This window comes from Phasianus colchicus, chromosome 14 (assembly GCF_987193195.1).
Source record: "Phasianus colchicus chromosome 14, bPhaCol1.hap1.1, whole genome shotgun sequence".
NCBI classification, from domain to species: Eukaryota; Metazoa; Chordata; class Aves; order Galliformes; family Phasianidae; genus Phasianus; species Phasianus colchicus.
Window position 1 is genome coordinate 17006525 of NC_143449.1, and position 20938 is coordinate 17027462.

The 20938-nt window shown below is 44.0% G+C and overlaps 1 protein-coding gene across 2 annotated transcripts in view; it reads left to right on the forward strand.

Moving 5' to 3' along the window:
* Positions 1–2978: 2978 nt before the first annotated feature.
* Positions 2979–20938, forward strand: part of KLHL13 (kelch like family member 13) — a 67668-nt gene continuing 49708 nt past the window's right edge. The window contains exons 1-3 of one of the 2 annotated variants that reach the window (XM_031594198.2): positions 2979–3117; positions 11571–11635; positions 18148–18206. In XM_031594198.2, the coding sequence (XP_031450058.1) occupies positions 18187–18206 (20 nt within the window). In that variant the 5' untranslated portion in view covers positions 2979–3117; positions 11571–11635; positions 18148–18186. The remainder of the gene's footprint in view (positions 3118–11570; positions 11636–18147; positions 18207–20938) is intronic. The other variant, XM_031594199.2, reaches the window with a different exon arrangement.

The window sequence follows — 20938 nt, forward strand, 5'->3', positions numbered from 1 at the left end:
TAGCAACAAAAAAAAAAAAAAAAAAAAGAATGTGTTTGGCTATTTTTTTTTTTTCTAGAGCACTAAAATCCAGACAGAGAGCAAAGTGTCGGGAAAGAGAGGATGAAGATCCAAAACTGGCTTAAAAAATCAGATAACTGAGACTTCAGACTTGCAGAAAATCTGTGATTCAAACTTCACATTGCTGCCCCTCTCCTTACTGCCTCAAAAATGAAGAAATAGAAATGCAAAGAAATAATACAACTGACATTTCAGGAGCCACACTACTCTTCATAAAAATACATCTCAAAGACAGACAGCAAGGAAAGACAAAAAGCAGCAGTGGGGGGAATGAGTAATGTTCAGGTCTGGATGTCTTCTGTGAATGAAATGCTGGGAGGTGAAGGGCATGGGCTGGGACTGCAGACTGCAGCTGGAAAGGGTTGGCTGTGTGTCAGTGCCTGAAGATGAGGAGGTCCTCACTGCAAACGTAAATGTCACAGTCCTGCAAGAGTTTGCAAGATGAAGTCTAAAATGTGTTGTGTGTCCACCGTGGCAACTTATACTGTGGGCAATGGGCCTCTGGTGATAAAAGGAAATGGTAGCCCCAGATAATATAAGGATGCAAGTGGTGTATTTAGGTCAGATACTGCCTTTGTAGCTGCTATGTTAAATTTTGCAACCACTCCAAATGCCTGAGGCATTTAAACCTCCGACTGCACAGGATGTCCTCCTCTGCTGCATGTCACCAACTGTGCTTCCTGCAGTGCTTTTCCCTTCCTTCTTTCATTCCTTTCACATCTCATTTATCCCTCCAAACTCCTCAGGTCTGAATGCTTTTTCTTTTTTTTTCTTTTGTTTTCTTTTTTTTTTCACACCTGATGAATTTTAATGCTCAGTGACCAAAATAATCCCCTCCTTTCTACATATTTTAATATTTTGACTGTTTCTCTCTAGTGAAATGCTCCATTTATGTTGGAAATGTTTCTCCGTGAGTAGCAGTGATGTCTGTGCTGATCTGTTCCTTGCTCTGTTGCATTTTTGCCTGGAAGAGAAGAACAGTTCTCTGCTGGCCCAACTAGTTTTCATTTCCATTGTGAGAGACTGTACAGAGGATGAAGAGAGGCAAAAATCCTCTGCCCTATTTCTCTGCCCCAAAGCACCAGGCTGGAAGGCTGGCACTTCCATTTTCCCATGTGTGTGCTGTTTTCACTGCTGATCTGGGAAACGCGTCTCCTCACAGGAAATATCTGGGAAATGGGACAGGCACTGCCTTGCTGGGCTCCTGGGAAGTGCCTGCTGCTGGAAGTGGGGATGGAGCACAGGACACCACGTGTCTGCCCTGACAGCTCCTTGGAACCGGAGCAGGTCATAGAATCATAGGATCATGAAGGTTGGGAAAGTCCACTAAGATCCCCAAGCCCAACCCCAGCCCACCCCATGCCCATCACCACGTCCCTCAGTGTCACATCCCCACGGCTCTGGAGCACCTCCAAGGATGGTGATCCCACCACTCCCTGTGCAGCTGTGCCAGCCCAGCATCACTTTTTCAGATAATAAATTGTTGCTCTTTTCTGGAATTGTTCAGGCTGTTACTGCGGCGTGAATACGAATATCTGTTGAACACAGAACATTTTCAGTACAGATAAGGCACAAAGGGCCTGAACCTGAGAGCAATTGCTTTCCAGACTGCAGCACACAGAAAAGCCAAGAGGAGCAGGGAGGCAGAAGCAGTGCTTGCAGGGTCCCTGCTCTCACTCCAAGAGCCAGCAGTGGGTGGATGCTTCTTGCATTGCTCTTGGGTTGCAGGGTTCCTTTTGCAGGCAAAGCAAATCAAAGCAGCTGGAGAATGTTGCTGGGAGCACACATTTGTGGGTGCTGCAGCTGGAGCTCAAGTGAAGTTCAGCAGAGAACATCTGCAGAACTGCAAGCAGTGGATGCACTTTGTCAAGTGGAATTGAAGCATAGTAGGGCTCAGTTCCTCTTCTACCCAAGTTCTGCATTTGGTTTTGTAATAGATCCTGTTATAACTTATGGAAAACATTCAGGATAAGTTGGTGATAGCACACGTATGAACTATTTTTTTCTTTTTTGGATAAAATCAGATAAAAATTTTTGAATGGGAAATTTTCTTAACGGGTATTGTTCTCTATGCATGACCTGGCTACGTTGAAAAAAATAGAGTTTTGCAGCTGAGAATGTGCTCTGTCAACTGGTGTTGTAGTGCTCATTGCACCCGGGTAGTTCACAGAATCACAGATTGGCCAGGGTTGGAAGGGACCTCAAGGATCACGAATCTCCAACCCCTCTGCCACATGCAGGGCCACCAACCTCCACATTTAATGCTAGACCAGGCTGCCCAGGGCCCCATCCAACGTGGCCTTGAACACCTCCAGGGACGGGGCATCTACAACCACTCTGTGCAGCTGTTCCAGCACCTCACCACTCTCTCTGTAAAGAATTTCCCCCTGACTTCCAACCTAAATCTCCCCTCCCTCAACTTAAAACCATTTCCCCTCGTCCTGCAGTTATCAGCCCTTTCAAAGAGTTGATTCCCCTTCTCTCCCCTCTGTATGCTCCCTTTAGGTATTGAAATGCTGCAATGAGGTCACCCCGCAGCCTTCTTTTCTCCAGGCTGAACAAGCCCAGCTCCCTCAGCCTGTCTTCATAGGGGAGGTGCTCCAGTCCCCTGAAATAAGCAGGAGGCATTACTTTCGGAGCAACCTGCATAGAGTCCGACACACCTGTGGCACTGCCTTTAACGAGGAAGTTTGGAAACGTTTTAATTAGCAGGCAGCCACACACGGTATGACCTCACTTAACCTTACCTAACGACGCTGCTCCCAAATTACCAGCCCTGCTCCTCTTTCTTAGCCCCGCCCCCGGCGCGTAGACCACGCCCCCAATAGTTAAACCACGCCCATTTGATTCATAGGCCACGCCCCTTTCTCGCATTCCCCGCCTTATGCTCCACCTCCCACGCCTTCCCTTCGCCGCCGCCACGTGCGCATGCGCGAGCCCGCCATGTTGGCGCGGTGACGCGCGCTGCCGGGGAGGCGTGGCCAGGCGGCGGGCGCGGGGCCGCGCTCGGTACTTGGGGGAGCGCTCCGGAGCGGGGCCCGCGGCCGTGGCTCGCAGGTGGGTGAGGGGTGCGAGGTGCGCGCTGCGCGTTTCAGCCCCGCTCGGACGGGGGCTTCGGAAGGACTCGGGGGTCGCGGGGCCTTCGCGCCGCCCCCGGACGGGGCTGGGGGGCTCCGTGCGGCTGGGTGCACCGGGCTGCCTTCTTCCGGGCGCCGTGATACGGCCACGGGGTGCTCGGTTCCTCCTCGCAGCTTGCAGCCCATCGCTGTTGGTTGCTCTGCGGTTCTGTAAGTGGGACGGCGGAGTCCCGGGGTTGTTTGTGGGATGCAGGCTGTAGCTGTGGGTACCTCGCCGATCTCTTCTCCTCCTTCACTAAAATTCAGGCCGAGCTCTGCTGTTGTTAAGCCCTATGGAGGACTTTTCGTCTCCGTGTAAGAAGTGCGGTGTTAACTTGGCACCCTGCGTTCCGTGTGTAGTTCTGCACATCAGCTCTGCCTGGCGAGGGTCTCGTTAGCCTGAATGCTCCGAGTGTTAACGAGGCTGATGCTGGCTTGGACCTGCCAAGAAACTCTGCGCCAGGAATGCCTCCTGGCTCATAGAAATGCAGCCCGGGGACTGAGGGATGGTGGCACCGAGCGGCGTTCCTTCTTTTGCCTATGAGCTGCACGCAGAGACAACGCTGGTGGGAACTTTCAGGGCTGTGCTGGTTGCGTGGTGAAGCCTGTTCTGCAGTGCTGCTTAGTATTGAAATGCACCGCCGTGCTGATAGTAAAAGTTTGGGCAACAACTTGGGCTAAACGAGAGGCTGCTTCTGATCTCTTTGATTCTGTGCTTTTCAAAATAGTGCTTCTAAACATTTCCCTTTGCTTCTGAAGTTCAAAGCCGGCGGCGCAAATCAGCGTGCTGCTGGGCTTCAAAGGAGCAGCTCTGTTTCTAGGGAGCATTGGATTGCCACCAGGTGTCAAAAATGAATCGAAGTGGCTTTTCATAAGTCAGGTTTTGGTTTTATTCCGCTTGTTCTGTTAAAGGTTCACCAAACTACAAATCGTGTGAGGCTGTGGTTCTGCTGCATCCAGCAGGAAGGGCTCTGGTGCTGGCATGTGGACTGGATATAGGGAACCAAACCCGTGGGCATGGAGTACAGCTTTGATTTCCCTGCCCCTGGATTCTGGTAATCTTAAGGATGATTTCTGTTTTGCATCAAGTTAAGTGCCTTTAAAAAAACAAACCTGCAGCAAACTGTCTCATGTTTAGTGAATCTCAGTATAATGTGTTTGTAGCTGTTCTTTGATAGTGGAGATCAAGCTGCCTTGATGTAAAGGCATAACCTCTGCTATTGGAATTGGCAGTTCCAGCAGCATTACACCGAGGGCTCTTAGAATGGTCCATGCAATTAGAAAAGGGTAATTAATCAATGTTACAAATACCACTTGCTGGTGGAGGCTCCAAATGAATTTGCAGCGTGTTCTGCTAGAAGTGCTTCTGCTAGCATTGCTGTATCACCTACACGAACATTACAAGCAAAAAGTGTCTAAGATGCTCTTTTTCATTGTTGTGCAGAAGTTGCTGTGATTCTTAGTATGTGGCTTTTTCTTCTTTACTCTCTCACATCTGTGCTGGCAAAACTTAGAGGTGCTGCAGCATGGTGTGATTGAACAAATGTCTCCATTTGTTCTAAGAGCCAGCTGTCTCTGAGAGAGGCTTCAGTGTGTGCCATTGCTCTGTATTGATAGCACAGAACTTTTCTAATGACTTCTAATCGCTTAGGAAAGCTGACTTCAGTGGCCTCAGGCTAAGTTCACATGGGTAGATGCCTTTATCACAACTCTGGCACAGTGTATATGGTTGTCAGAATGAGTGGGAGGTAGGTAAGAGCTTAAATAGATGGGGCAACGTGTTCTGCTTTCCTTTCAGGGTTATATGCTTTGAGCTCTAAATTCCCACAGCTGTATTTCTATTAGTTCTATACACAAGGTTGTGAGCTGAGACAGAGCTTGGCAGATCTCCTTGACTTTTGTATAAGACTCATTAAAAGAAAATCCAAAAGATATCCAATGGTCAGTATCTTAGAATTTGGTACCTCTATGCCTATTTTGAGAAGCTCTTTTAAAATAGTGTGTATTAATTTATTTTGCAGAATGCAAAAGTGATGGATTTGTGTTGTTAGTCAATGGTTTTGCTTTAAACTCACTGCTGGGAATGTCTTTTTGTTTCTATTTGTGGAAACAGTGCTTCATTGTAAATCCTAATGATGCTGGTCATATGATTTCTTGGGGCTTTTGTTTTAAGATGTTTGTAATTGATGCAGCTGCTTAGTGGTATATTCCATAGTTGTGAAATACATGAGATTTACTTGGCAGTGCCAATGTGCTTACCATTTTAAAGCTATTCTGCTTAGTTTTAGTAGGAGATATTTACACTGTGAGAATACTTACTACAGGTGAAAGTAGACACAGAAATAGATGTAAGCAGGAGTTCTGCTGTCAGTGAAGTTCTGAGCTTTTGCCCTGTCTCGTAGTTGCTTAAATTTTGCAGACCTTTGAGATGTTTTTTTTTTTTGTTTCTATGCTTAAGACTATCAGCCCTGCCAGGTGCTCCATGCCCACTTCAATGTATGGATCACGTGCTCTGCACTTCTTTCCGAGGGACCAGTCCCAGGCTTTGATGCACACTGGATGCACACTGGGCAGGACACACATGCTGAGCTTTTCCTGCAGGTGTGGATGGGGTCAGAAGCAGAACTGGCTACCAGTCATCAAGGTAGTGAGGCTACTTACCCATAGCATTGGACTCCTTTGTTTGGCTCCTTCTTCCCACTGGTGTGTGTGCCTGTTTGACCTGTCTGTCTGAAGTCTCTTCATTTGGATGAGGGTGGAAGTTAAGCAACTGCTGTAGGTTAGAGCCTTCTCCATGTCCAGGATGTCCAATCTCATTTATAGAACACTTGTCAGCACAAGGCTGTCCTGCACGTATCTTGTGGTTGAATGCAGGGATGGGATGGTTTAAGTACCTGCTCCTGCTCTGTGGGTTTAGAAGTAATTGTTTAAAGTTATTGCACTGCTCAGCATCTCAATCTGCTGGTCTCTTTGAATGTACAATTCTGTCTTTGCAGTGAGGGAATTTTGTTCCTGGTGAGAAAAACAAACAGAAAGGCAATTTTATTGGTCTGTACCATTGGGAAGCTTCAGACCTTTCTTTAGCAAGATGACAAAACTGTGATACACTGTAAACAAGCTTGACTTCACAGAATGGCCAGGCTGGAATGGACCTCAAGGATCATGAATCTCCAATCCCCCTGCCACATGCAGGGCCACCAACCTCCCCATTTAATACCAGCACAGGCTGCCCAGGGCCCCATCCAACCTCGCCTTGAACACATCCAGGGATGGACGGGGCATCCAGTGCCTCTCTGGGCAGCTGTTCCAGCACCTCCATCTGGTCAAGAGTAAGCTTTTGTTATGAGGAAGGCTAGGTTTCACATCACAAGAATGAAAAATAGAATTTTTGAAGTATACAATGATTAAATCTTAAAGAGAACCCTGAGATCCAAGAAAGCAAGGATAAACAAGTGGATTTCAATCTAATTCCCTTTTCCTGATTGTTTTCTAGGATCTCATGAGTGGCCTGTTCTCTTTTCAAGCTGCGTGTATTCCACACTTCATTTAGCATCGTGGGAACTTTGGTTCTTTTGAGAAAGTGACCTTATCTGATAATGCTAATGTGAGATATCCAGCAGTATGATGAGGTGAAGATCTGAGCTATCCATCAGGCTTCTGCTGTACTGGCACAACATCCAGTGCTCTGAAGTGGAAGCTCTGTTTCTGTTGAATCTTGTATTCTATATGTTGACATAATTCCATAAGAAAATGTTAAGTCTTATTTTCTTTCATTTCTTTAAAACTTCATCCGTGAATCCGTTAAAAGCCAATCAGTGCAGTTAACTTTTGTGCTGCTTATCTCCTGGGAAGTGAAACCCACTCAGCGGTGGTTTGCTCAGGTTCCCAGCCTGTGGCTACACCTTGCTGCTGCTCTCACAAGTCGAGGCAGGAATGATGTGAGGGGAGGCAGATCCCTCTCCTCCCAGCGCACACAGACGGATGTGATCCTCATGCTTCAAAGTCTCATGCTTTCAGGTGCCTTTTAGATCTCCAGCTAGTTGTTTGCCTGCACGGGAGCTGGGTGAGCCACACAAATACCTGACTGCAGGCTTGAGTTGGTGTGAGAGTGTGAATTTTGCACTAAAATAAAGCACCCAAATGCTGGGCTGTGTCCTTTTCACAGACATTGGCTGTCTCCTGGAGCGAGCCATGGGAAGGTGGGCTGCTCTTTTGCTTTTTGTCGACTGGAGCATCTTGGTGCCCAGCTTTCTTGTAGCTCTGCTGTTACAACACAGGCACGGTTCTGGGCAAGCTTATGGCTGCCCACAGATTTTGAATAGAACAGAGGAAGTGAGTAGCACATCTGTTATTTAAAGAAAGCCACGAGTGGCACTGGAATCCTACACACTTTGGCACATGGTCTGTGTATTTTTATAGCCAGTTATCTACTGAGGGGGCCAGAGTTGTAGAAGTCATTAATAGTTCATTCCTCCCACCACCCCTCCCCAGTCAGCTTTCTGTTCATTGCTTCTGAATAATTTCTGTAGTAGCAATTGGAAGTTACGAAATGCCATCACATGTTAATAATGCTGTTTCATGCTTACTTTGAAAGGTGTTGGTCAGAAAATAATGTAACCAGCTTTGCTTTCCTCAGTGTTGGATTTGTAATTTACCAGTGATATAAAAACCTAAAATGAAAATTGAGCTGGGCTGTTGTGCCCAATGTTCTAAGTTTATTTGTATACAGTATTAAACAGAGTTAATTTTCATCAGGGCCCATGTGAGATGTTCTGTAAAAACTGAAGACTTGGAAAACTTCCCCCTTCAAATGGGAAACTTTGGATTAAACAGTTGAGCTATGAGAGGACTGAAGGCTAAATGTAGACAAGTCAGCAATATCTGATTTGCTGGACTGCCCAAGCTGCATTGGCTTTGCTCCTTCAGTGGCTATGCAAATCAGAGCATCCTCTGGTGGGTACTTGCACTTGTTATGGGGGAGTAATGGTAAGTGTGTAGGTGTTCACTGACTCTTCACTATACGTGGGCAGTGTAAACCACTGACATATCTAATGATAGTAGGGCTACTTTGGGGTGTTTGGTAATCCAAGTGGGTCTTGCCACCATATCTCCCCTAGAGATTGTCTTTCATAGCCAAACCTGGAGTTTCATCATTTAAAGGAGAGCTGTAATGAGATAAAGGTGATATCTGCCTTATCTGTCTTAGTGTTGATGTGTTGTCAACTCAACCAGTTATGGTGGTGATGTTGGTGAGTGAGTCTGTCCTGAATCTTTGCAGGTAGGCTAATCTTGGTCAAGAGTGGTTTAATAACTTAAAGTAAGGCTGAGTTCATGGAGGAGTTTGCAATGAGGCTCTACCTTGGTACAACTCCCCAGCATCTCCTTTTGCAGATGATGGTGACCCCAAGGTGTTCAGGCTTCCCACTGTAATGCCTTGCTTTTTATTAATGAAGTGCTCTTGCTGGGCTATGAATCTGATAGCAGACTTTCTAGAAGCTCACACTACTTTTGATTGATATTAAATTCTAGGCTCTAATACGCTTTCATAAGATAATGTTTTAATTACTAATGAAAAGCTGTGCTTTGTGGCTTTTGAGGAGTGCCTCTAACTTAGGATGTTACTCATTTCTTTCTTCCCCTGTAAAATCGATGCTACTATTTAAGAGCCAAGTGGACCAAGACCTCTGCTTTGCATACGCAAAACAAAGGCAGTTTCTGTTCTGAAATCTTACCATGCTTACCATAGACTTTCACCTGTTATTTTTATAAGCTTTGTAGATGGGGTGCACACAGGGGAATAATGAAGTAGTTAGCATCACAGGCAATATCTTACTAAGCATGTAGCCTAACTTTAGTATAGGATGGTATCACTTTTGTGCTTGTAGCCCTAAGGCAACCTGATTGTTGTCTGTCTTCAAGGACAGAGGCTTATGTGCAGTGTTAATACACAGTGCACGTGGCTGTTCCTGCAGGCAGGGCTCTGGGAGTTGGGTGAGAGCCTTTCCTTGGAAAGGGCTGGGCAAATAGAAGCTATTGCCTTCCTTTTCAAGTGAGATCCTTGGATAGAGATGATCGTGCTGAGAGCTGTAGTTTCTTTTGGGGTGCCATTAGGGGTATTCGTGTCTTGGTTTACTCTTGGATGTCATTCCCAGGTTTGGAAGAGGCAAATGCTTTGTTAAGGGGGCTGTTAACCATACCTCTAGCAGCTGAGCCAATTGTGTGAGCTCTTCTGTGGCACAACAGCCAAAACAAGATGGGGTGGTTTGAATAGCATAAATAATCAGCCTTTGTATCAGTTGATCCTAAGTAAATAGGTTAGAAAGTACTTAAGGGCAGCTCAGCTGGTGGCCTTCTGGCAGAGCAGTGACAAGCAGCTGAGGGTGATGTGCTCCTCTAGGGCACAGCTGTGTTCAGGAGGAGATCCAAATCCAGGACAGAGGTTCAGAAGCTAAAAGTGTGCTTGACAGGCAGAGATGTGGGTAGAAAGTGAGATGTAGGCATGGCTTATTGGGGTGCAGGGTGATAACCAAGGTGCTCTTATTGTGCTGCCAGGCTGGGGATGCTGCAGGATATGCCGTTGATTTCTGTGCTGCTCTGTCCTGTCTTCCCTGCACGCCCCCAAAAGAATCAACACTATGGTTCTAATCAGCTCCCTTTAGCAGTTTAGATTGTCTATTCATTAGTAAAATTAATAGTAGGAGGGAATTAGCCCAGAAAATGACTGCAAATGAGAGAAGAGTTTGCGTGGCAGCACTTCATGTTCCTGAGTCAAGAATGAATAATGGTGGAGAAAGGAATGGGGAGGAGAAAAAAAGGAGTGGGCTGGAGGGGGAAAAACGCTATCTTTGTATTGACTTCATTGTCTCAGTGCCATCCCAGATGTGTCTAACAAGTCTGATGTTGTTCTAGTTTTTCATTGCTGAAGGCTTTTCATAAAGACCTCCACTGTAATGCTTGTGTGTGTCATTGGAGCAGCCTGACACTGCTTTGCATAGATGGAGATTTATATGGGATACTCGGGGGGGGTGCTGGGAAGCCTGGCTCATGTGCCCGGTTCTTAGAGGACTTTCTGATTTCTTCTTCCTGGCTTTCTTCACCAAAATGATCCATGATAAAGACTTTGTGATGAGTTTTGTCATTCCTGGCACACGAATATTTATTCAGTTCTGGAATGTGAATCTTTCTGACTGCCGTACATAAATGGGTATCTATAAAAGGTAAAGGAACGTGATGTTTTTAAAGAAGGAATATCATCACGAAGAGCACTTAATGAAATAAGACTGCAATAGTGTATCTGACCTTCAGGTAACTTCTCTGTTTTAATTAAGTTTGGTTAAACTGTTGTCTAACAGAGCGTTCACTATTACTTTTTCTTAGTTTCATTGCTTTGCTAAGGCAGATGCATAACTTCATTTCACATTGGGAAGGGCTTGTTGTTGGAGAAAATATCCCCATGCTTTCACTGAACTGTAGAAGTGCTACTAATGTATTGGTGCAAGCTGAATATGAGCATGCATGTTGCCATGTGTAATGCTTTAATTTTATTTTCTGAGAGGAAACACTGGAAGCAGAAGCAGGCAGCACTGCTACCGGCGTTTCGACACTTTGCATTGGAAAGAATTAAAAAAAAGGCTGCCATTGCAAATGACAGTGTTACCGAGTGCTCTTTGCATGTAGGGCTGCCTGGCTGCTTTCCCTTGGCAGTTGCTGCACTGGCTTTGTGGTGTTACAAAGAAAAGCAGTGTCTCCTCTCCTCTTCTGCTCTCCAGTTGTTCCTTCCGCACAGAAAGATGACTTTCAAATGGCTGTGAAACCTTTCACTGTAACTTTATCCTGTTTCAGCTCAGTTGTAACTTGTAGTGTTTTTGTAAGCCCGGCCAGATAGCTTCCTGCTGCGACAGCAACTGTGAGCTGAATTTATAAAAGCATGCTTGGTTTAGTGGCATGATGCAAGGCATTACTTCTGCTTGGACTTCCGTACCTCCTGGGGCTTCTGTGCATTCAGTGGTTTATATAAAATGGTGGCTCTGCTTCTGATCTGGAGACTGACAAACTTAAGTGAAAATTGGCTCTGATGTTTGTCTTCAACAATACTACTGGAATTGATTTTTATTAGGAGCTGTTGTCTTGCAGAATTGTGTATGAGAGATTCTGTATACATGGAAGAAGAGCAGGGCACAACAGCAGCAAGTTGGATCAACTTTCCCTGCAGGCAAGAGCAGGGGCTGTCCAATTTTCCACTCACAGTGGAGACAGCTCAAAACACTGCAGAAACCAATAGTTAGCTCTGTTGGAGATGCTGTACCCTGCAGTTCTTTAAAATGACATCTACAGTGAATAATAGTGTGCAAACGTGTGACGATTCTTTTTTTCTCTTCCTGAACCTTATTCTAGATGTCAAAATTAACCTGGACTACTTGGGAATGGCGAAACATAGCCCTGGGATCCTGCCATGAACAGTAAGAAAGTTGAGATGCTTTGTCTATGCAACTAATTTGATTTAAATGGCTAAACCCCAGTCAAAGTGTTCCTGTTCAATTAACATAACTAGGCAATATATTGTATAGCTTAGCGGAGGTGTGCTTCCAGCTTTTTGTGCAGTGAAGGAGCACTACAGTGAATCAGGGATGGGGTTGGTAAGGGAGGGCTCTGGAGCTGGGAGGGCTGCTATGGGTGCTGCTCCATGAGATGGGAGGTGGAGGCTGTAATGCTCCATGGTCATGCAATATCATGAAGACGAACAAGTTTGGAATGTGATTAGACATTAACAGGGGGAAAAAGTGAATTATGGAGTGGTGAAAACTGCATTCTGAATGCAATTGGAGTGAGAGAGACCCTAAAACACCAACTCATGAAGGCTGTGAACAGTGTTGTGTTAGTTGGTACCTGCGCTGCTTGGGAGATGCCTGCTATTGAACAAGTAGGTTGGTTCAGCAGGTTTTTGGTCTGGCTTTTAATATCTGACTCCTGGAAGGTGTTTTCCTTGCATGAAGCATACAGTAGGAGTTGGTTACCAGGCTTCTGTATCTGAGAAAGCAAGCACCTTTAAAGATCATCTTGAGTGCTGAACAAAATAATCAGATATTTTTGTGATGCTGGTAGTCTGAAACTTTCCATTTTGAAGGATATGTAAGTAAATATTTGTGTGTACATCATGCTCTATATTCTTTATACAGTCGTCTTCCTCTGTTGCAATAGGCATCCCTAAATTGATGCATAGGAAATTATTCTGCTGGATTTTTCCCAGTACAAAACAGATGATTTATGAGGGACTGTGTGGGTGAGAAGCATGCTTGTGAAGTGTAAATTTCAGCTGAGTTTGGTGCTGTTGACACTGTCAGCCAGCCTTCGCAGGGACAGAAATTAGAAGGCTTTGATACTGTTGAATATCATGAATTGGTTGTAATCAATTGGAAATGAGCACTCCTCCTATCTTAACTCTTCATAGCAGTTTAAATGCCAAACATGCTAATGTTCAAATGAAAAATTTCATTTTCCCTTCTAGAACTCTTTGACCACGACATTTTTATTTCTTTCCTGAGCAGTTCTTAGGTAAGGCTTTCATCTGGTTAATATAGTTGAAATGCCAGTCTTAATATCTTGAAAATACCAGAAATCTCCTGTGGTAAAATCCTACAATTGCTAAATTGTGATTTTGGATCTAATTGTGTGGATTAGCTCATCTGTCAGAACAATTGATAGATGCAAAGCTGCTTGGCTCTTTGTATGTGCAAAGCTGTGTGTGCAGCACAAGGAGGCATTGTTAGAGCTGACTGCCCTCAGCCTTTGCAGCAGCTTGTCCTCTGTAGCTGAAAAGGGCACATGATGGTCTGTGTAGTGGGGCTGAGAAGAGTTTTAAGGATGGAAGTGATTCTCATACCTCTGGCTCTTCCTTTGGGGTGGTTATTGGGACTGGAAAAGCTGGATTGGTGTTGTGCTGGTGTGCAAGGTCCTAGAAACAGAACATTCATCACTTCCCAAATACAAGGACAAGTAGCATTAGAAATCCACATCTCCTCTCCAGTGTTAATCCTGCAGTGTTAGAAGTATCTGTATGGTACTTAATAAGTAACATTTTTATCTCTATTCTCATATCATAGGCTTATGATAAGCCAGTGAATGTGCTGTGAGTATCCCTGTGCCCTGGTATTGCCTGAGTTATGTCAGTTCAATGGCTCTCTTCTTGAGGTATGCTCAAAATACTGTTAAGCCAAGAGAAACTGATGCCTTTGAGTTGATCTACAACTTGATGTTCTGTCCTGGAATGGCTTTGGTTGGAAGCAATCTCAAAGGCCATCTCATTCCAGTGCCATCTAGTCCTTACTTTCTGCTTCACCCATTAATAGCACTCCAGAATTAATAAGCTTCCAGGCAGTGATTGAAATCGTGCTGACTAATGTTGTCCTCAAGTATTTTTCCCAGGCCTTTATTTGCATATGTAGATAACTTCACGGATGTGGATTAGATGAAGCCTGCAGGTAAAGGATGTGGCTGAATAAAGCAACAACAGGTGGGAAGGTTCTGTTGAGGGAGAAGTGATTCCAAGGTGCCTCGTCACACGGGGACTTGAGTGGCTGCTCAAGGATTTCATTTCTCAGTGAAGCAAGGCTCTGGTACTCTGGTGTGTAATGTAGCAGAGGAGATTTAATAGCAAAGAAAGCTTTTACAAAAGAAAAATGGGGGAATATCTTCTAATGTTCTGAGCCTTTTTACTTCTGTTGTCAGATGAGATGTAGTTGCTGCTTGAAAAGCTCCTTGAACTGGAAGACTTCAGAATATTGAAGTGTGCATTGTGTTACTAGGAGGCTTTGCAGGGTCTGAACTCCTCTTACAACCACTTGTTTTCAGTCTATAGTGAAAGTGCCTTTTGGATTAACCCTTCCTGAGCAGTAAATCTGTGGCCAACTGTGGAGAATAGAACTGTTGAAAAAAGAGGAGAATTCCATGTAGGTTACAAGCTGGTAACTGTGCTTTCAGGGCTTTTGGGGGGGTTAAAAACCTCCCTCTGGTCATGATCATCATGAGCTTTTCAAAATGGTGCACCTTGGTCAACTGTAATAAATAACTTCAGTTGGATGCTCTGTAGACATAGGGGCTCCTTCTGTGAGTGGACTAGATTCTTTTTCCTTGAAAATGTTTGTGTACACTTGCAATTTGTAGATGGAAAACACTAACGATCAACTTGTTAATTATTGATTATCAGGTGGTATGTGATATATGTTAATGCCACTCGAGTAATGGAACTCTGGTACTGTGAAAACTCCCCAAATGAAGCTGTTCTACATCCTGCCTTAAAATAACAGCAATATATGCTTAGAAGGGCACTATATATTTAAGGAGAGTCTCTTAAATGATCTGTAACTTGGAGATTAAAGTTATTTTATTTTGGAGGGCACAGTTCAATCTCAGATGGCTGCTAAAAGGAGCAGTGCTGCTTTCTTCCTCTGTTCCTTGCTCAGCTGCTGACTGTGTGCATGGAGGTGCAGCTGGTGCCAGGTGAGTGGAACCAGCTTGCTCATCTGATGGAAAGCAATTATTTGCATTGGGCAGTGGTTTTCTCTGAGCCATGCAGTTGGTTGATGTGTTACGTTTGGTGCAAATTGAGTGAGTAGTTAAGTCAGACTAAGTTTAATGTGGAACTACATCCTTAATTAATGTTCCCAGGTTAGAGTTCAGCCTCTTGCTTGCTGTTAGTTTAATTGTCCTGTGTTGTTTCAGCAGTTCTGTTCTGTTGTGGTTCTATGGACTGCAGTTCTGCTGTAGGTCAGGCTAAATCAGAGCATCTCCTGGCTCTACAACTTCTGAACATCATTTGAAACCAACTTACTTAGAAACCTCAGGCTAGAGGACAAACCTTAAGAAACATGTCAAGCGTATTTTTCATATTTGTTCCATGCTTTATATGCTCCTGTTTGTCCATTGAGAATGTGTGGCCTTCCCCATGTCATGGCTTCTTACACTGTGCCTTTGGTGCATTCTTTGACATGCCTTGCATCACTCATTGTGTCTCTAAAGAGCTGGCTGCTGAAGCAAGCCACCCACAGAAGCCTCATTTATCTGTTTGGAAAATTTCAGAGCCTTCTAGCAGGTACTGGAATGCATGCATGAAAATGGAACCATTTCACAGGGTGTCTGCCACATGTGCACTGGTGTGTGGTCAGCATTAGAAGTAGCTGAACTGTGGTGTGTGGTGAGCATTAGAAGTAGCTGAACTTGGCTGTGAAGTGCCCATCAATTTTACACGGGTCTTAACCACACCACTCCTAAAAATTGTATTCCTAAACTCACGCTGAAGGTTGCTAGCAACAAATGTAATGGGTTATGTAGGAAGTAATTATTCATAAATATGTATATTTGGGTATCTGGAAGAATGATGGTGGAATGTGTGGTTTTTGCTCAAGGAAAAAATATGGAGAAGCAGCAAAATGAGCAGCAGCACCAGCAAAGCAGCACAGAGCAGAGATGTGAGGCAACTGTGCAGCAGGGAGGGCTTCAGCTGCCAGCTTTTGTTGGGGAGCAGTTAATGCCAGTGATCATTTTTCCTTTCTGTGCTCACAGAGAGCAGCTGTCAGGCTGTGAGGAGAGGTGTGAATTCTTCCTGTTTGCATTAGGTGAGGAGGATCGATGGTGAGGATGTACAGGTGATAGCAGCTCTGTTGTTGAAGTTGAAAACAGGCCTTGCCAAGTATGGAGGAAAAAGGTTCATGCGTAGCTTGAACCACCTGAATTTCTGTGATAATGAAGTTGGCAGTTTGAGGTGGGTTTCAGTTATCAATTTCAGCACCTGTGTGCATCAGCTTTCCCACCCTGCTGTCCTGTTCTCTTCTGTAATCTTGAGCTTTCTGCAGTGTGAAGGAAGACAACGTGTGACGCTCCGTCTGATTTTCTGTTGTATGCCAGCCAAACAGCTCCAACCAAGGAGCTGCTTCTGTTCTCTCAGCAGTTCATTAAGAAAAAGCCTCACATTCAAAAGCAAGAATTCAGCTTTCTCCTCACGACGTAGCTGGCTTGGCATCCTCTCACCAGCAGAGCAGTAGGAGCAGATCACAGAGAAGCCACTCTGCTCAGATCTCACCCCAAAGAAACCTGTGGGTGAGGAGAGGAGATGTGCACAGACAAAATCAGCCTGGCTCTTGGTTTGAATTCACATGGCAGGTTTGAGGCCAGTTGGACAGACTACTGACTGAGAAGTTTGGTACTCTGTAGTATTTAGCTCCTTCTGGAAGAAGGGAGGACCTGTACGTTCAGGAATACAGGTTGAGTTTCACCAGGCACACTGCAAGATTGCTGTGCTCTGTTATCAAATTTTGTTCCAAAACCAACTTTAACAAACTTGAAATAACCTGCCTAGGGAAAGATGTGAGAAGGAAGGATGGAAACAGTTACTTTTCATTTTTAATTTGTAATGGAAAGGTCAGATTTTTTTTCCCTAATCTTCAGTCAATCTAGGGTGAGCGTGGCAGTTAATTCACATGGATGAGCAGTCCTGTTGAAGACCACATCAAGAGGATGTTGCTTTGGCCTCATGGAGGAGGTGTGTGGAAACTTGTATAGCTATATATACAAACCCATCTGTATATTTGCCCAGGATGAGGCCAACCTCATTTACTCAGACTTAATTTAGTCCTAACCTTTATGATGGAGAGGTAGAATCATATCCTATTTACTGAGTAGACATGTTTAGTAGAGGAAAACCTGGATTTGGTTTGGACCTATGATGTCCCCAGGTGCAGGGATACCAGGAGCCAAGAGGCACCTTATTCTACCAGCTGTTCTCCTGTGGGTGGATGGGAGCAGCTGAGCTCGGTGCTTTTAAGCATTCTGGTGGGTGCTCACTCTTATGGCACACTTAAAGGTGTAGGGCACACATTGAATTCATGATTCATGCTTAGAAATATTATGTGCAAATGTCTTCTGCTAAATGTCTCTGATTCTAGCATCTCCTGTGGCTTGCTCTTTGGACTCAGAATCTTGGTTGTGATGGCATACAAGCACTTGTGGGAGAGGATGATCTGCAGGAATTTTTTTTTTTTTTAAATATACGTCAGCTGCCCTGTTTGAAATCTTGATGTAGGTTTACTGTTTTGTGGATGTATCAATGCTCATTTACTTCTGAGTGCTAAAAGTGGTAGGAAACTTCTTGGGGCTGTGAAGGAGTAGTGAGCACTCAATTCCTACAGCTATAACTTCTCTGACTGCTCACTTGTGTGTAACAATGTGAAATTCACAGAAGACTGAAAATTAAATTGTGGCTTTTCTGTGGGCACTGCATAGCTTAGATTTTGTAATGCTTACTGCTAAAGGATGTCAGCACATTTAAATATTACAGCTTTATCGCTGTATCCTCAATTAGAAGTGAGTTCATAGACTTACAGATAGGCTGCAGCCTTTCATTCTGATTAATAGCTGTAAGATATTGTACCCCTGAGACATTAAAAAACCAACTAACGAGGCTGTCACTCTTTGATCAACTATATTAGATCTCAAAAGTGGAACTCATTAAATTTGCACAGAAGAGGCCAAAATTTTAAAGTGATTGTCTTGTACATAAATCGTTTGAGCAGCATCTCACCCTTAAAATAGTGGCTTTAATGTGTTGCAGCTTCCATTTTAGCACGTGTTCATGGGATAGGCAGGCTCAGGAACAACTGGGTTAAACCAGGAGATTATTTGAAAAATCTAGGGCATGTGCTCTCTCAGTTCACTTGATTAGTTTTCATAATTCACCCTTTTTTTTTTTTCCTGCAGCAAGGAACAGTATCATACATGCGAGCAGGAATCTGTTTTCTGCTTCTTTCTGTTTGTAATTGTACTGTAGAAAGTTAAATGGGGAAGAAGTCATATGGTGTGTGATTGCTTAGTGTAAATCTTGCTTTGTTTTGTGAAAATGCATGGGGTCTGAGCAGCAAAATGCTCTTTATGGATGTTTGTCTGTAACTTTCTGCTTTAATGCTGTTCTGTTTGCTTGCAGGTGCATGAAGAACTGAGGAGGTAGTTCTGCTCATCGGAGATGATGTGGAGAGACGCTTTGTGAGTAACAAACGGGGTTCCTAAATGTGAATATAGGAGTATTTCCTTCCTGTTTTAGAGTAACTGCTGCCTGTCTGGAGTTTTCATTTGGCTCTGAAAGCTGTGACTATAGAGCCTTTGTGGGAAGCATAGGCAAAAGCTCAATGTCCAAATAAAGAGTTGGAGGACGAAGCAGTAGAATCCGTGTGGTTTCATAAATGATTAACTGTCATACTTAATGTTTTTATAATGATCAGCCTACCAAAGGCTTTCTCCGTTGGCCATTGAATGTGTTGAATATGCTTGTAGACACAGTATCTGATGTGTGCTCTGTGGGAGCCCTTAACAGGGTTAACAAAGTGCTTGGGAATTGTTTTTACCATGCGTAGGGCACTCCTGTTTAATATGACTTGGTTATCAATGCTTTATTGTCCTTGTCTAATTTTGGCTGGCAGTCTGATATGCTTCATCCAAAGAAGATGGAGCAGAAGCAGTCTATAAGAGCTTTCTTGGAAGCTTGCAGTTTGTTTGCTACAGTATAGCAGTGTTCTGATAGCATGAAAATGTCCCCAAAATGTGATGGGAAAGGAAGAATGTCTGATAAAATCACACCTGAATAAAAACTCTCTTGCCAAATTTCCAGTGACGGTTGAGAATTAAAAAACAGGATTTTCAATGATAGTATTCAGGCTTTTTAAGTATAACATGAGTAATGTGGTCTTGAGTGCTTTCTTTTGAGCCATAAGCTTTTAACTCTGGATCTACTGCTTTTTTCAGATGATTATATCGGGGAATGGTGCATCTGTGGACAACTTCAGTGCTTTTCTTGGCACTGAATAGTTAAAATTCAAGTTAGAAGATAGCTGTTACTACAGATACCTTGAATTCTTGGTGGTTTTTTTTGCAATTATATTATTATTGCTATACAACAAGAAGTTTTAATGTGGGGGGAAAAAAATCTCCTTTTATTATAATGGAATAATAATACATTAAACTCCTAGGCAGAAATCAGTCTGGCTTCTTACATGCAACTTTTTAAAATCTAGATCTAAGAAAGGTTTCTGGGCTTCCTTCATTCTGCAGCACTTTGCATAATCCTCATTAAACTACAAAATGGTGGTGGTGAGGAATTAATGGTTAATTTCCTTGTTCCTTGTTGATGTGAGATGCATCAAATACAAATAGTAGCTGGTATTCTGTCTTTAAGTCAAGAGAAATTCTGCCTGAAGACAGTACTAACTGCTTGTCAGATATCTCTGGGCTTCTTCCAGGCTATACTTCCCATTTCAGGAAGGTTGGTGGAAGATGTGGAAGGCTGTAGGAGGATTTGTTGCCAAACCTGACAAGGTGCTGGCTCCTTTATGTAGCAGCAGAAGAAATACCTGTGCTGATCCACCTGACTTACTCAGGAGGCAGTGTGACTTCTGGGCCAAAGTCCTTGAGGGCTGTGTCAGTGTTGGCTGCAAGCAGTAATAATATGGGATCATAGAATCACAGAATGGTTTGGGTTGGAAGGGATCTTTAAGATCTTGTAGTTCCAACCCCCTGCTATAGCAGGGACACCTCCCTCTAGCCCAGGTTGCTCACAGCCCCATCCATTCAATCTGGTCTTGAGCCCTGCCATGGAGGGGGCATTCACAGCCTCTCTGGGCAACCTGTGTCAGTGTGTCCCCACCCTCATAGTAAGGAATTCCTTCCCAATATCTAGTCTAAATCTACTCTCTTCCAGTTTAAAACTTTTTCCCCTCGTCCTGAAATGTTACTTTTTAATATTACTTCTAACAGTAATAATATTTTTGATCTGTATTACTTTCTGTGATGCCCTTTGCTGGTGCTGGAACAGCAGATCTCAACAGCTATGGCACACGTTCTCATTGCTCTCATGTTCAGGTGAGGACTCACAGGGTCCCTTGGTTAGGTACTCTGGGCAGAGCTTGTTCCTGCAGCCCTTTGACTGCTCTTCTCAGCCTCAGTGATCCCCTGGCAGCCCTACACGTGACCTGGTAAGGCAGGTAGCAGCTGCTGGAGCTCTGCTCCTTCCTTAGGCTTGTGTAATCCTGTGGTGGGTGATGCTGTTCTTAAAGCTGCCTGTGCTAACGTTCTCCAAACCTCACCACAGCTATCCCTGCTGCTTAGCAGAGTGAGGGGATATGACTAAAGACTTGGTTTGGTACATAATCTTGTTTCAACTTTTCTGTATTCCCCCACGGCAAAAGAAATTGTCTGTGACTCTTTACATTTAAACAATAAAAAAAAAAAAAAGAATTCAAAGAAGCTTTTAAGGTTTTATGTGGCTTTCTAGCAGGATTAAATATGAGGGAGAAGAGTAGAGGTTGTGCAGTGGTCAGATCTGTACAGGCCTGTGAGCAATCTACTTGAAGTGCTTTAGACAGGTACAGTTTTATTTGCTCTCCCACTGGATATTGCTGTATAGAGCTCTAAAAACTCTGCTTTTAAGAAACCCAGTACTTGATATTTTCCTTGTTATCAGGTTAATAACACTGGAACTTGATCAGTGTAAGTATAGTGTGGGTTCCAAATATCAGCCTTCATCCCTTAAATGAAGTGTTTCCTTAGTGATGCCATTATTGCTGATCGAACAGCAGTTCTATTTAGCGTTTTATTTTGTAGGATATCGATTATATTTCAGTGTGGTGATTTTCAGAGAAGGCTCTAGGCAAATACACAGCAGTTACCTTGTGGTAGGGCTAGTGGTTAGTTTGTACAGCTGCTTGTGGCTAAGGACCTTTTAG